This window comes from Camelus ferus, chromosome 7 (assembly GCF_009834535.1).
Source record: "Camelus ferus isolate YT-003-E chromosome 7, BCGSAC_Cfer_1.0, whole genome shotgun sequence".
Classification (NCBI taxonomy): Eukaryota; Metazoa; Chordata; class Mammalia; order Artiodactyla; family Camelidae; genus Camelus; species Camelus ferus.
This window is the reverse complement of record NC_045702.1, coordinates 25,572,665-25,588,461: the sequence shown is the minus strand read 5'-3', so window position 1 is coordinate 25,588,461 and position 15,797 is coordinate 25,572,665. Positions and strand designations below refer to the sequence as shown.

Below are 15,797 nucleotides of genomic sequence, written 5' to 3'. Positions count from 1 at the left end.
AGACATTAAGTATACATTGCATTTAAGAAGGGCAAAAGTAAAAGTTCTGATGTACTTTGGATTTTGGGTAAAGATTCAGTTTGGGAGTGGTATTTAAGCTGAGATGCAATGGATGAGCAGCAGCCAATCAGGTTGAACCTGAAGCAGAGGGGTTACAGAGAGGGTCCCAGGAGGTCTTCCATAGAGACGTCCAATTTTTTTTTTTCAGAATGCAAGGTGTTATCACGTGATTTCTGCTTAAAGTATAGTAGACTGACTTGATGCTCCAGAAATCGCTCTTCACTACAAAACACCTAAATGTTAAATAAATTATACCAAAGGTACTGTTAAATGTTATGCTGTACTAATAACAAAGTTAAAAAAAAATTCTCCCAAGGGCAGAAACATAAAAATGAGCTGGAAACTGAAACCAAAGTAGGGGTGAATGTGAACACCAGGGCTGCCCTGGGGGCAAATGTTGATTTGAAGGAGACTCTACAGCTATGCTGAGAAGAATGTACCTCTGGGTCAGAGACCTACTCTGCATGGGCTGCTGAACCTGAGATGCCTGCAAATCTGGAGCCCTCGAATGGGCTGTACTATGAGAGAAAGGATGGGCCAGAAAATAAATATTTTTGCAAAGGGGAGCAAACAAGGAAATCTAACTGTTTCTACAACATCTGTAGACTGAGTGAAAAGAGTCTTTCCTGAGAATCTGTACCACACACCTGACCTCATTATGCTGGGTACTACTTGTACAATTGAGGAATCTCCAAGATGGAAAATAAAATGGCTCCAGTAGCCCCTCCTATCACCAAGTAAAAGCAGAGCAAATTCTTTTAGGAAGAAAGTATTCTCAACCCAGGCCTTGCAGAATATCCACAGGTTAATCCAAGTATATGTACCTACTACAAAAAACTGCCAGCACAATAAGAAAACAGTGACGATGGCAAACAAAAAATCAGCAGAAAGAATAGATATAAACACCCTGGAAATTTTAGTTATTGTAATGATCAGAATATAAATAATTATAGAAAGTCTAAAGAAATAAAAACCAAGAAAGGAATGAGACATTCAGAAATGAACAAATGGGTTTATAAAAGAACCAAAGAGACTTTCTAGAACTAAAAAAATTAATGATTGAAATTAAAAATTCAATGAGTAGGTTAAAAAGCAGATGTCATAGTTGAAGAGAGAAATGAGGAAGTAGAATAAAGGTTAGCAAACTGCAGCCCACCACTTGTTTTCGTGAATAAAACTGTATCAGAAGACAAGCCACACTCATTCATTCACATACTGTCCATTGGCTGCTTCTGCACTACAGTTAAGAGGGTCAAGTAATTGTGACAGACACCATATGGCCCACAAAGCCCAAAACCTTTACTATGTTTACCATCTAGCCCTTTACAGAAAAAGTTTGCTGAGTCCTGCACTAGAAGACAGAACTGAAAATACTACGTAGAGCACAACTGGAAAAATAAGCAAACAGAATATACATTAGAGACATTAAGAGAGAGAGAAGGTAAAATGCCTAGTACACGGGTAATGGTAGTTTTAGAGAAGAGCAAGACTGGAGGAGAGACAATAATTCAAGTGACAGCAACATTCCAGAACTGGTGACAGACATGGATCTTCATATCCCAATCAAGGTCAGGTCAAAGAAATTTGCACTTACCCAGTATCAGGGCAGATGGATCAGAAATCCACAAAAATCCCAAATAGAATACATGAAAAGAAATCCATATGTAGATATATTACCATAGTGAACCCACAAAACACAAAATAATCTTAAAAGTATCCAGTTAAATCCCCCTCAAAAGAATGGTCACTAGATTTCTGACAGCCTTCTTAACAAAGGAAGCCAGAAGAAAATGGAGAGCAATGTTCAACGTTCTGAGAGAAAATAGCTGTCAGTGTAGATCTGTATACTGAGCAAAATTTCCTTTAAAAAATGTGGATGAAACAAAGATAATTCCAAATAAAAGTTCACTACCTATAGGTGTTCCATTATAGAAAATTCCAAAGAATATACTTTAGGGGAAAAGGAAAGCAATTTCTAAATCTAGGCAAGTACTGAGTAAAAGATAATAAAAATAATATCTAATTTTTTAAATTAGAAAACAAACAAGGATACAAATAAAGTAATAGACAGTATAAGCATGTGAGCCAGGAAGTGGGTAAGGGGAGTGGAATGTTCTAAGGCCTTGCACTCTTGAGAAGGATGGGAAATGTGCTGATTAGCATAACATTTAAAATTTTAGCAACACACATGGTAAAATCTCAAATGATGGAAAATGTAAACCATTGAGTGGAAAAAAGATAACCAGGATGAAACAAAAAAGAGGCAAGAAAGAAACAAAATTTTATAAACATGAACCAAAAAGAAAGCCCAAAATAAAATGGTAGAATTTACTGACATCAAGACACGTGATAATTGTAGATGGATAAACTGACTAAAAGAACAGAAATTAAATCAGAATCTATTTTGATTTGATTTTTGCTATTTATAAGACATAAGAATGCAGAAAAGCTAACAGAACAAACATATCAGACAGATACCAAAAGAAGGTTATGCTAATAACTACCTAAATAAACTTTAATGCAAAATACATTGCTAATTATGAAAAGGGTCACTAAATCATGATAAAAATTTCTATTCACCAGGAAGATTTAATGTTTTTAAATTTGAATGTACCTAGTAAACAACCTCAAAATACACAAAGCAAAAATTGGTAGAAGGAGAGGACGAAAGCACATTGCAGCGGCAGTTTTCCGTTCACCTTGGTCCTAACCCCACAGATCAAGCAGCAAAAAGTTATTGAGAGCCTAGAAGATTTGAACTACACAACTCCTGCTTGCCCTGCCATGCTACAGAATATACATATTTTTTCAAGCAACAGGAAACGTTTACAATATTTAACACATAATTGGCCATAAAGGAGCCTCAAGTTATGAAGAATCAGTATCATGCAGACTACACTCTCTGAACACAAAGAAATCAGGTTAGAAATCAATTCTCAAGAAAATCACCCAAAAAGATTCACTTTCCTGGAACTTTTAAAATATACTCATAAGTAACCCTGTTTCAAAAAAGAAATTATAATGGGAAGTTAGAATTACTTAGAGTGAATTTTAATCGAATACATGATCAAATTGCAGATAAGTAATAAAAGCAATACTTAGTGGAAATTTAACCTTAAATGCTTATTATAGAAAGGAAGAAAAGCTGACTAGTAATAAGTTAAACAGCTAATTTAGGAATGTAGAAAAATAATCCAAGAAAGTAGAAGGAAGGAATAATAAAATCAAGGACAAAATTTAATGAAATGTTTGACTACATAAAGGGGAACCAGGGAGCTTTTAGGGTGTGGAAGTGTTCTGTATGGTACTAGGTGGCAACTACATGAACCTATGTGTTTGTCAAAACCCACAGAACTGTAAGAATAAATGGTAAAAAGAATGACCTTTGCTGTACACAAGCTTAAAGAAAAAACCCAACTATGTTAACTAGGCTGTGGACGGATCTCAGGATGGAATGCATATGGAATGCAAGTGACTCTAACTGTATTACCTGACAAAACCTCACTAAAGAGAGTGGGGGAGAAAAGAAGGTGTCATACTGAACTGTGGAAAACAGTGTTTTAATTGGAATCTCTAAGGCCAAGGACTAAAGGACCTGTACACAGTGTACTCTGGTTGGCAAATTTTGAAACTGCTGTACACGTATACAAGGGTTGAACAAATGAGTAAATGGATGGTGAATCATGGAAGCCAAGTTTCTGACTGTTGAAGAGAGAAGTTACAAACAAGCAAGAAAGGAAGGCTAACATGAGCTATGTGGTACCAGGCTAGAGACGGAGACATCAGTATGAACTTGTGGGTTAGTATACGTACATATCACCCAGCTGTGTCCACTCGGAGGGCCTGGAAGCAATGGCATGCCAGTAGCAATGCACACATCCATCGTCCCAATCTTGGTTTCTAAATATCATTCTCTAAGAAAAGGTATCAAGGCTCTTTGGAGAAAGGGCTGATTCTAAGGCTGAGGCAGGGAAAAAAACAAGAAGTACTTGGAGCATGTTTTAGTGCCAGAAGGTAAGAAAGTGCCCTGGCAAAACACAAAAGGATGGGGCGTATCAAAGGGAGTCAGTCTGAAAGAGCTCTCAATGGCTAAAGCTAGAACAATTTGAGTAACAAAAAAGTTGTCCATCAGATCGTAACCCAAAGTATAGAGTAACTATACACGAACCCACATGGATGTAAATAAGTGGTTGACCAAATACACAGGGGAGAAGAGACAAATCTTCCCTGCAGAAGAATTCCAATTACTACACATAGCCAGCCCTCCCTCCAGAATGTGGGGTTTTAATTCCCTTCTCCTCCTGAGTGTGAGTTGGACTTAGTGACTTGCTTCCAAAGAATAGCATATGGAGACAGCAAAATAATGTCTTTACAGTGGAGAAAGCTGGCAAAAACTACCTTAAGCAAGTGATCAAGGTTAACATAACCAGTGAGTAATGTCTTGTGGATAACATGTAATCTCAGAAAGAATGAGATGAGAGAGTATTTCATTTCTTAAAAAAACCTATAACCCCAGTCTAACCATGAAAATGTCAGAGAAACCCAAATTGAGGGGCCCCTGACAAGATATTTGGCCAGTGCCTTGCTATACTCCCAAGATCACGAAAAACAAGGAGAGACAGAGAAATGGCCACAGATCAGAAGAGACACGAGGACTAAACGTAATGTGGTGCCCTGAACTGGATCATGGAAAAGACAAAAAAGGGCACAAAAAAAGAGAAACAGACAAACAAAAAACCCAATAGGCTTGTCAAATCCGAAAACTGGCCTGGTGGTTAGTCAATAGGAAAGTCCCAACAGTGGTCTTTTAGTTTTGACAAATGTGCCATTGAATGTATGATGGTAACATTACAGCAAAGTGAACTATGGAAGCTCTGTACTAACTTCACAATTATTCTGTAAATCTACAGTTATTCTAAAATCAGAAAGTTTATTTTCTAAAAAAAATTAATAAAATGGAAGACAAAGAAGCAACGAAACTTAACAAAGCCAAAAACTGCTTCTTTGGAAAGACCAGTAAAGTTGTCAAACTTCTGGTAAGATGGATTGATGGGAAAAGAGAGAGAGAAGGTGAAAAAAAAAACAGTACTAGAATAAGGGGAGATATTTACAGATAGAACAAAAAGTATAAAGAGAACAATTTGAACAACTTAATATCAATGCATCTGTAAACTTCAATGAAATGCATTATTTCCCAGGAAATCACAGCCTGACAAAGTTCATTCAAGAAGTCAATGGAAAGCCTGATAGTTCTTTAACTACAAAATAAACTATTGCAATAAGTTTAAAAGCTTTGCACATACAGGTCCCCCAAGATCAGATGTTTTTAAAATTTTTTAAAATTTAATTTTAATTTTTTTCAAATAGGAAAAATACTTCTTTTTATTGATATATAGTTCATTTACAATCCTATATTAGTTTCAAGTGTATAGCATAGTGATTCAATATTTTGATAGATTATACACCATTTAAAGTTATTATAAAATATTGGCTATGCTCTCTGCATTATACATGACATATTTGTATCTTGTTTATTTTATACTCGGCGGTTTGTACCTCTTCCAGATGGTTTTAAAAATGAGTTAGTGATAAATCTTTTGAATTTTATACTGAACAAGTGGGAAAGCTCCCCAACTCATATTATATGGCTACACATAACCTGGGTCCCAAATCCTGACAAAGCAGTATGAGAAAGGGAAAAGAGCAGGACTACCACACGCACCAACATAGCTCAAACAACACCAAAGTGACTGGCAACAGTGATGGTAAATGGTTGGGAGAGATACATATGTAGCTTTTGGATTTTGATTGTTTTTATGCAACAGCATCACATATTATGTTCTTTAAAAACTTCAGTATGTTAGAAAACTACATGGAGATGCAACTCAAGACCCCAAACTCTTTTCCACACTTAACTCTTGATGCTAAGAGGCTCTAAAGGTCACAAGCTTGAGAAAAGCAACACCAGAAAAGTAGCTCTTGCTTCTGTTCACTGTTACCTTGATCTATATTCTAAGACATACTGACAAATCCCTGTGCTTTGTCCCTTCCTCAGTGATTTACCTTCAGTAAGCTCTTTCACGCATTGTTTTAGAAACATCCAGGAGTTGTTTGCTGTGAATGAGTGGTGTGCAGGGAAAACAGTGGAAACTGATTAGACCAACTTGGTAACTACTACCTGCAAGTTTTAATCTGGCAACGAACCGAGCCTGGATGATGGGGTATTTGGCTCCTGCTTTTGGTTGTGTCTATGCCACTGCCCCATCAGACCCACCACGTTTTCCAGAAACATGAAAAGCTGAGATGAACAGGGGGTAATGGAGACCCCAGAACCTCACCATGGCTCCTTCCAATGTTCCAATGATCATGGACAGTAGATGAAGTGAGGCACCTATCAGCACTTTTCCAGTTGTCTCTTCCTGCTTGACACTTGCCTAGAGTCTGCAGCCCTAACGACACTACCAAAGTTCACCTCTGCATGGTCAGTCTTTACAGAGCCATTCCCCAAAGCTTATTTAACTACTACATTGTACGTGAAATATCACCACTTGATAGTTAAATGATATCTTATCATTTACGAAGTGTTTACATAATCTTACTTCACCTATTCTGAAACCATATCAAGTAGGCAGCATTGATATTATTACTCATAAGGAACAGATGGGGAGACTGAGGCTCAGACAGGATCAACTGCTCAAAATGAAATACCTCATAAGTGGAAGAACCCAGACAGGAAGACAGATGTTCTGACCCCTGGCTCAGTGCTGTTTCCAACATGCGAAGTCTCTCCCCACATTGCTTACTTTCTGTCTTTGTCTGTCTTATTTTGAAAGGCATCATTATCTTTAGGACTGAACTCCAGGTTGGGTGGAGATGGATATTACTGTTGGGAGAGTGGGATTTGTTCTATAGTTCCTGATCGAATCAAAAAAGATTCCTCAGTGGATATTTAAAAGCCAGGCATTGACAATGGTCCCCTCCATCTTGCACATGTAGCACATGGGATAAAATCTGTCAGATCAGCCACACTATGTACGTTCAGTCTTGCTATGACATTTCATCCGGTTGCACACCTGTCCCAGAAGTGAGTCAGTCTCTAGATTTACAATGGGCATTTTTGATATTTATACTCAATTTCTCTAAGTCATGTATTGACTAGAATTAAGAAGTGGTAATGAACATTCTTGATGAGACTATTTGATGCAGTTATCTCTGATTTTACTCAAGAAATGCATCCTTGTCTCCAAAATTAGAGGCAGGAAGTTGAGGCATGATTTCTGAAGTGATAGGTAGGAGGTAACATCATCATCTCTGAAGACGGAGGTACGGTGATACGATGACTTGACTGATGCCCACGAAAGGTGCCTACTACTCTGTGATATGCCCCGGAATGCACAGAAAATAGGGATTATTTTGTATATGAACCACAGTCATGTTGTATCCCCTGTGCCTTGTTCTTGAAAGCTAGCACACCTGAGCTGGCTGCACTGCAGCTCTAAGATGGCCCTACTAAACCAGACAAGAGTCAGCGACTACATTGCGTTATCTTACATTTAACAGGCTCATAAAAGCCCTTTTGTGTTGCTGCTTTAGTTTCTCCACCCTCAGCCTGACTTACAAAACCAAGATATCTAACCATGCGTTTCAGCCTAGAACTTTGCCCCGTCGTGCATGGTCTCTGAAAGTCTCTTCTCTCCTTCCCGTTGGTCTCAAGCAGCACTAAGGCTGAGCGAGTGGCTGTGTTGTTCACGGCCGTGCGCGGCTACCCTCCTGCAGGAGTGCGTCAGCTTCTGGCCTTGACTCGCTTTTTGCTTTCTTCTTTTCTTTTTCTCCCTCTTCCTCAGTCTTAGTACCAGCCAGACCTTTTCTGTTTAACTCCACTCTTTTATCCCTGAAGCACTCAGAGTGCTATTCAGAAAGGCTGTGCCCGCACCAAGGGAACACACCTAGAGCCCTCAGCGCTGTGTCACAGGACGCGCTCCTGGAAACTATTCAGATCCAGACAGCGCTGCTGTCCTTCGCTTCCGTCGGTAACAAAAGGCAGCCTTCTTTCCTTTTGAATTTTTGACAGAGGTAGTTCAGGTAATGAGCAAGACGACTCTTTGAATGTGTCTTGACGGATGGAAAAATGATCATAAAGAGAGACCGTGGCAAACACTGTAGAAGAGTCAGACTTGACAGTGACGGTATTTTTAACGAAAGTCTGTGTAAATATCAGATGCCACAGACGTGGATGAGAGAAGCTTATTTCCACAAGGGGAGCTTGCTGAGACTCAGAATATTCTACCAGTAAAGACACTGAGAGAATAATTACATACACACTGAAATAGCTCCACTTAGCATGAGGCATTGCAGCTCTAACTACCTATTTTTCACATTTCCCCTTCTCTGGCAGTGCACATCCTTGTGGCTGGCTGACAAAGGGAAACCTGTTAGAATAACAACTAATCAGTACTGAGACAGTACTTTCTAATTAACCAGTACCTTTACCTTACTATTTCCCTTTTTCTACATGAGAATGCCAAGATCAGAAAGGTAAAGTGATGTGCCCAACACGGGTCAGTTTGCAAATTTCAGAGCCAAGATTCAAGTACAGATCTGTTGCCTCTTTGAATTCCTTCAGTGTGACGGCGTGGTGTCTCTGAACGGCACCTGCTGGACTCTTAACATGATAGGAAACAGCACACCTTTCAGCTTATCTTGGAAGACTTGTACCCTCAGCTGAGTTTCAAATTTCCCTAAAACCTACACTCCCTTTCTTTTTTCTTACGCTCCGTGTGACCTAAACGTTGAATCAGAGCCTGACTCAAAATTCTGTTCTAAAAAGCCACCCAGAGATACCTGAATACATACATATTTCAACCTGGAAAGTGGGTTTGATGTGTAATATTAACTGTAATACATGCATAGACATCTAAACATACCTTGCGTTGCACTTTACGGTGGACCATCATAAGGCAAACAATAGTTTACAGAATAGAAGTAACTATGGCAACCTATAGATTCAAATCAGGCTGCCTCTGAGGCAGTGGCAGCAGCTCCCAGTTGCCTCAGTAACTTTCCATTAAAATGTGTCTCAAACACACACATGTGGGGGAGGGTGCACATTAGCGGAATTTCTGCTTAAGGTTCTCAACTTAATTTTACCTTTCTGTGTTAATGACTAAAGCAATCTGATCACACAGCACTCTCTGGGTCTGTCGGTTCCACTGCAACCTTCTTATTCTTTTGCATTTCAAAGTGCTGCCTAATACTGGGAGGCCTAGCTTTTGACACCCATTGTTCAGGAGGAGTTAAGACAGTCTGGCAAGGTAAGAGACAGTTTTACTACAGTAGTCCCTCACTTGGACTGTCAAAGAATATCCATGCTGTTGTCCTGACTGTCCCCTGCTTAACCTGCTCCCCACCCACCCCAAGATTTGCTGAGTGCAGAGGGTTTAGCTTGGGGTAACAGTGGCTGAACTCTGTAACACACCCCTCGTTTCCGAGGCTGAGTTCCATAATAAGGTGAAAGGCCGAATAGATTCTGAGATTAGGACCAGTCTTATTTTACAGTAGCATGAGAAAAGGCAACAGTGGGGATTTCAATAGGTACTTATTCTTGGACCCACAATGTGCAAGGTACTGTGTTGAGGTTTACAGAGGATAACAGGTGAATGAAGAGCAGTTTTTGCCTTCAAAATAAGATCTCGTACAATAGAAGCAGCCGTGTGCGTGTGTATTTAGTATACAAGTATAGAAGATAGAGTTTATAACTACGGATAAAAGGTTTCTTGTGTCTGACTGCATCAACAGAAGTCTTCTTAGAGGACTTTTGTGACACGTGACTGTGAAAAACTTGGAAAAAGAGAAACATTACAGGGAGGATAAACAGGTTGTCTGGGGCAAAGATTATGCAGAGAAGACCAGGACTTCCGACTGGGTAGCTGGAACATGATAGAACCCTGACACTGCAGCTTGCAATTTATTTTTAATTTATTAAGGAAACAACAATCACTGAAAGTTTTTGAAAGGGAGTATGGCAAAAGTTAATCTGTAATTTTGAAGGTGATTGCCAGACGACGGTGGGGAGGAGAAAGCAGTAGAGAGACAAATAAAGACAGAGAAGCAAGAAAAAATGAAGGTCAGAATTAGTGTAGATATCGTGGAAATGGTAAAAGAGAGACACATCTGAGAAGTGCTGTAAGGCAGAATGTTGACATTGGCAACAAAACGGGGCTAGGAAGTAAAAGGAAAAGAGAAATGAATGAGCCATTAATGGAAGTGATATTAACAGAAATAATAAAGTCACGTGTTCACTCATCAAGTATTCACTGAACACTTACTTTGCGCCAGGGGTGTTAACTTTTTTTGTCAGGCGCTCTGCTCGGAGCTAAAAGAGGTACCACAGCTGGTTTAGTGAGATGATGGATTTCACTTTAAACATGGGGAGTTTAAAGCGTCAGCAGAACGTTCAAGCTGCCGGTTGCAGAGAGAGATCTGTCATTGAGGATTATAACTGGGTTGCAATTATCTGTATAAAGAGAGGTCACCATTGAAGCTGTGGGAAGTGGCAAGATCACCGAAGTAGAATTTTTCACTGAAGTAGAAAAATTCTCCGAAAGAAGAGGGCAAGTTCAAGAACAGAGGTGAGGAGAAAACCCTATACCTCATGTGGGGTCTGGAGAAACAGGAACTGACAGCCAAGGGACGGCCAGAAGAGATTATAATAATAATAAAAAAAAAAATAAGTAAGAGGAGAGCCCAGAGGGCTGCACCCAGTACGAGGAGCGGCACTGAAAGCAGCACAAGGGTCTTGGCTTTTCCACAGCACCGACTCTCCCGTGAGAGGAAGGAGACTGAAGCTGGAGGAGAGGCTCCTGGGTGAGGTCCTTCGGCCACACCCATTCCCTGCAGCCTCCCTGGCAGGTGAGGAGCTGGGAGCTGGGAGCTGGGAGCTGGGAGCCGGACGCCAGCTGGGGAAATGGTGAGAGGAGTTTGGTAGGGAAGATAAGAGTATCTCGACAGGAAAATAGGACTTAAGACAATGTAAACTATCCCTTAACATTTTTTTTTGGACCATTTACAAGGCTAGTTAATTCTTATCACAGCTTGTGACTTCTCTTATTTTTATTTATTTACTTTTTCAGAGGGGAGTTAACTAGATTTATTCACGTATTTATTTTTTAGAGGAGATACTGGGGATTGAACCCCAAACTTCCTGCGTGCTAACAATGCTCTCTACCACTTGAGCTATATACCCTCCCTTCACAGCCTGTGACTTCTGAGAGTTACCGTCTTCTGTCTTTCTGATAGACCGGGCAGTGGAGACACAACTGGATGCAGAAACTTGCCTTACCTCTCCGAGTTAATAAGGATCACCACTCCGTTACGTTGTGAGGCTAGGGGATGCTTAGGCTTGTGGGAGGAAAGGAAATAGAAAGAGGGAAAGATGGATAATGGTGGAAGCATGATGAAAAAGGGGATGAGATAAGGAGCTCCGCCTTTGTGGGAGGAGCCCTGTCTGGTGAAGGTTCCCTGGAACAAGATTGAGAGAAGAGAGCGAGTCACATTTAGAGATTTCTAAGTTCAGAGGTATCCGGTTGTGGGTGTCTGCATTAGGTGAAATTTTTTTCCCTTTTGGTAAAGCAAGAGGTGAGGTTACTGGCTCAGAGACCAAAAGGGGACACTCGTTCCTAGAGTGTAGATTAGGGAAGGGGCTGGGAGGAGACTCCACATAAACTCATTGCCTATCTTGCTTTATCAATGAAAGCTTGTTCCACAGTGGAAAAGCAAGAATCATTAGGTACATACAAACCTATCACAAGCCCTCCCCAGACATACATATGCATTACAGTAGAAATATGGAGGACACTTGAGCTTTGCAGACCCTACTGCAAGGTGGTACATCAGAACTAAAAGGCAACTTCTAATCTCACAGCTATTCTCTCTCTGTGTTTCAAGTGGCTTTAATGGCAAAAAGAAACATAAAGTGCAGCCAACCTAAATCAACAGCATGTTGATGTACATTTTTCCTTTGTGGGTTGGTTTTTTTTTTTTTTTTTCCTCTCTCTCTGTCTCTTGCAAGAAGCATTTGCTATTTAAAATCTGTTACTAGGTGATCACGGTAAAGTACATTTTCCTCTCTTCCCAAGTCAACCCTCCACATTTCACTGCGTGTTTGCAAGTAAAAAAAAAAAAAAAAAAAAAATACCTGTTGCCGTGCACGTGAGAGGCGCAGAATGCAAAGCTGTAATGGAGCAGGGTTGGGTCAATGACAGCACCATTTTCTGAATGTTCCATCAGTTCTGTCAGGTAGCAGAGATGTCTGTGACAGCCCCTCACGCCATAACGGGCACAGTACTCATCTAACACAAAGACTTGGCCAGGGCTAAACCAACCCTGTAAAAGGGAAAAAGAAAAACAAAAAAAGATTTTGCTTTGCTGTTGGCACTATGAGGCATTATAAGCAGAAGCTGCATTACAGTGTCTCCTGACTTTTTTTTATTAGTATGTTTCATATTGTTTTCAGAAGAGCTAGGAGCATCGATCTGGGAACGGATTTGGAATCCTGGCAACAGTACAGACCTCTCGTTACTGCCACAGTGAGCCATGGGCAGTGTTCTTCTCCACTGTCACTCAACATCAGTCAAATTTTAGTCACAGCATTGAAACTGTCAGTCACAAAGAATGACATTCCAAAAAACCCTTCAATCTCTATATGAATCAATTAAAGAGAACATGGTAAAACAGACATGCTAGCTGAGATTGCCCAGTTCCCAAAAGGATTTTACAAAGTAAATAAAGAGAATTTTAGTAAGTCTAGCAGGGACTACATGTGCTATTTTGGGATTTAAATATTGAGGATATTGTTCCCATTTTATTGTCCTTCTATGACCAATAGAACAAAGTTAATGTTTTATAGGCGTAGTTTCTGTCTCTCTTGAAATGAGATGTTAGGGTGGGGGTGTGTGTGGACTAAAACAGCAGGCAGCCTGCTTGGCTAACACGGGAGGACAAGGTGAGGTTGAGCTGGTTTATAAAATGTTTCAGTGGATTACATGGATTAATTCAAGATAAAAAAGAGAAAGAAGGGGGAATGGAGAGTTTTCCTAGGGGGCAGTATAATTGTGCAAGAGAAGGAAAAGAATCGTGAGAAATGCAGGAAGATGACACTGCAATTAGGGGGGGAAATAAAGGAAGAGGAGAAAAAAGACCAGAATATCATTCCTACGGCGATGGCGCAGGCACTGCACTAGACATAGTCTGTATATCTTTAGTATTTGGAACCATCATGCTTGGTAGGTATTATGAGCCCACATTACAGATATATAAGCTGAAGTTCAGAGATGGTCAGTGAATTAATCAAAACCATCCTGCAAATCAGCTGCTGAGCCATGACTTACATCCAGCGTCACCCTGTCCTTCAAACACTCTCTCTAATCGCACCTACCATCTAGGTGCAGTGGAAGACACTCTGAAGGGTTCTCCTCATGCTCCGTATACACGTGGGGTCATCCACATAATCAAAATAACTTCTGACAATTCAGTAACTAACCCCACTGAGTGGAATCCCAGAGGAAGGTGTTCCTTATTGAGGTTCACTCTGTGGGCTCCTCCATGGAAATTCATCATAGCGTTTTGTGATGACTCGTTTTACTCTCTGTGTAATTGTAAAGTCTGGGCTGGATCTGGTTTCAGCTACACAATTACACATTGAATGACACTTTGTAAATAGTCTATAAGTGAATTAATGAACGCTCAGTGTGATCACGGTAGCACGCTGTTTCGTTTCTTCCTGTCTACTGAAACATCTCTGATGTGCTGAGGGCACATCCCGTCTAAAACCTTATTTTTAAGAAAGGGTAACTTCACTGCATGCAGCTGCCACATTCAGTAGCCAAAAGACTTAGCAGTGATAGAAACAGGCATGTTCTGGCTGGAAAAATTCCAGAGGAATTGCCACTAAGAAAATAAATCCTTGAATTTAAAGGCACATATGCTTCTTAGGCTATAGTTGAATGCTCACATTCTGAGGAGTCAAGTATTCCTTCCAAATGTAAATTATACTTTGTATCCTAAATTTTGGCTGGTTTAAGTACAAACAAGGTAGCAGTTTAGCTACTTGATCTAATTCCTTTTTTTTTTTTTTGTAAGGAATTCAAACGATCTTCGGAGGCTTAGATGACACTAAAGCTTTCCTCTGTTACAAGAGCCCCTGTCATATTGTTTATCCCACTGATTCTCCCTTCTGTCCCTTAGGCTATCTTTCTAGGAACAAAAGAGAGACATGAACGATATCAACATTGGTGAGCAGAATTTAAACCTTAAGATGTCTATACAGGTGTCAGCAAATCCTAGCACAGAGGATTTTTTAATCTTTATCCAAGCCTTCTATTTTCATTCCGCCTTCTCCGGAGGGACCGAGAAACCACAGTTCAGCAGCGTCTGTTCGAGTCCATTCTCCTGTCTATTGAGTGGCACAGCAGTGGTCTTCAAGTGTATAATTTTCAAATTGGGAAGCAATCGATTGGGATCCTTTACCCCTAACTCCAACTATAGTTATTAGACGAGTCGTGGATAAAAGGTCGCTTCATGGCAATTATTTCTCACTTTTAAAAATCTTTCACTCTAACCTATAGTGGATGAGACAGACAGATTTGTACTAACCAAGCAAGAATAGGAATCATTCAGTCTGTGATCCAAAGTCTGCCTCTGCAGTATTCTAAAAAGGAAGTCATGGTCAAGCTTGCAGGGATTTGCAGAAATGAACTCATCCATCCCATGTTTCTGAAAACGGTCTGCATCTGTAAATTCAGAAAAGCATGTTTAATACATTTATTTTCCTGATTTAATAATGGGTAATGGTATTAAGTTACTAAAATTAATTTAATTTTTATTTTCAGGTTTTTTTGGGGGGGCAGGGGGATTGAGTTTATTTCTTTTTTTATTTTTAGAGGAGGGACTGGGGATTGAATCCAGCTAAGCACACACTCTACCACAATGGTGGTTTTTAAACAACACAAAATGTATGCCTCATGATGACAGAAGACTATCCTCCGTGACATAAAATACGGCGCCAAGAATTCAGCTTATTAATGTAAATTGCAATTTTGGGAGGAGCTTAAATAAAAATGACAGGGAAAAATCTGCCCATCATTTGGCATGAGGAAATTTTATTTTCATTCAAAGCTACTTCAAATATCCATCTCAGAAATAACCTTTTTTTTCCCTGCCAATTTTAAGAAAAGTTGGTGCATTTAAAGTCTATATTTACTGAAGGAACTGCCTGGAAAAGAACCCAGGCCTATTCATACTAAAACAAAACAAAACAAAACAAAACAAACCAAAAAACAAACCACAAAGATGGCTTGATGCCCGCTTTCCAAATGGCAAACTAGGGCAGAAATGAACACACTAGCTTCAGCTGGATCACTTCCAGTCTTTTTTGTAGGGAGCTTTTAATGGGACTAAGTTTAATGTAGAAATGGCAATGAATGCTCTCAGGCTTCGAGTTTAAGACATACAAAAAAGGGAGCATCGTGTTTGTGCAAATATGCAGACAAAGCACAACGTCCCAAATGGCACTTCAGTCAAAGGCCCAAATTTATTGTTCTTTCCAGATTGCATCTTTCAACGCCTATAGACCCTGCGGGTTTATCAAAAGGCAAGCTTTTATGATTGCTTTCATTAATGGTATGTTTTGTCAAAGTCTTCAATGTGAGTTATTTGCTAAGGAGAGAGAGAGGAGAGCCACA

At 39.9% G+C, this 15,797-nt stretch overlaps 1 protein-coding gene across 12 annotated transcripts in view; it reads right to left on the bottom strand.

The window, feature by feature from the left end:
* Window positions 1-15,797, bottom strand: part of CADPS2 (calcium dependent secretion activator 2) — a 449,544-nt gene that overhangs the window by 122,860 nt on the left and 310,887 nt on the right. For all 12 annotated transcript variants that reach the window (XM_014558520.2, XM_032483595.1, XM_032483594.1 and 9 more), the window contains 2 exons: window positions 14,710-14,846; window positions 12,254-12,441 (listed from right to left, as the gene is read on the bottom strand). In XM_014558520.2, the coding sequence (XP_014414006.2) occupies window positions 12,254-12,441; window positions 14,710-14,846 (325 nt within the window). The remainder of the gene's footprint in view (window positions 1-12,253; window positions 12,442-14,709; window positions 14,847-15,797) is intronic.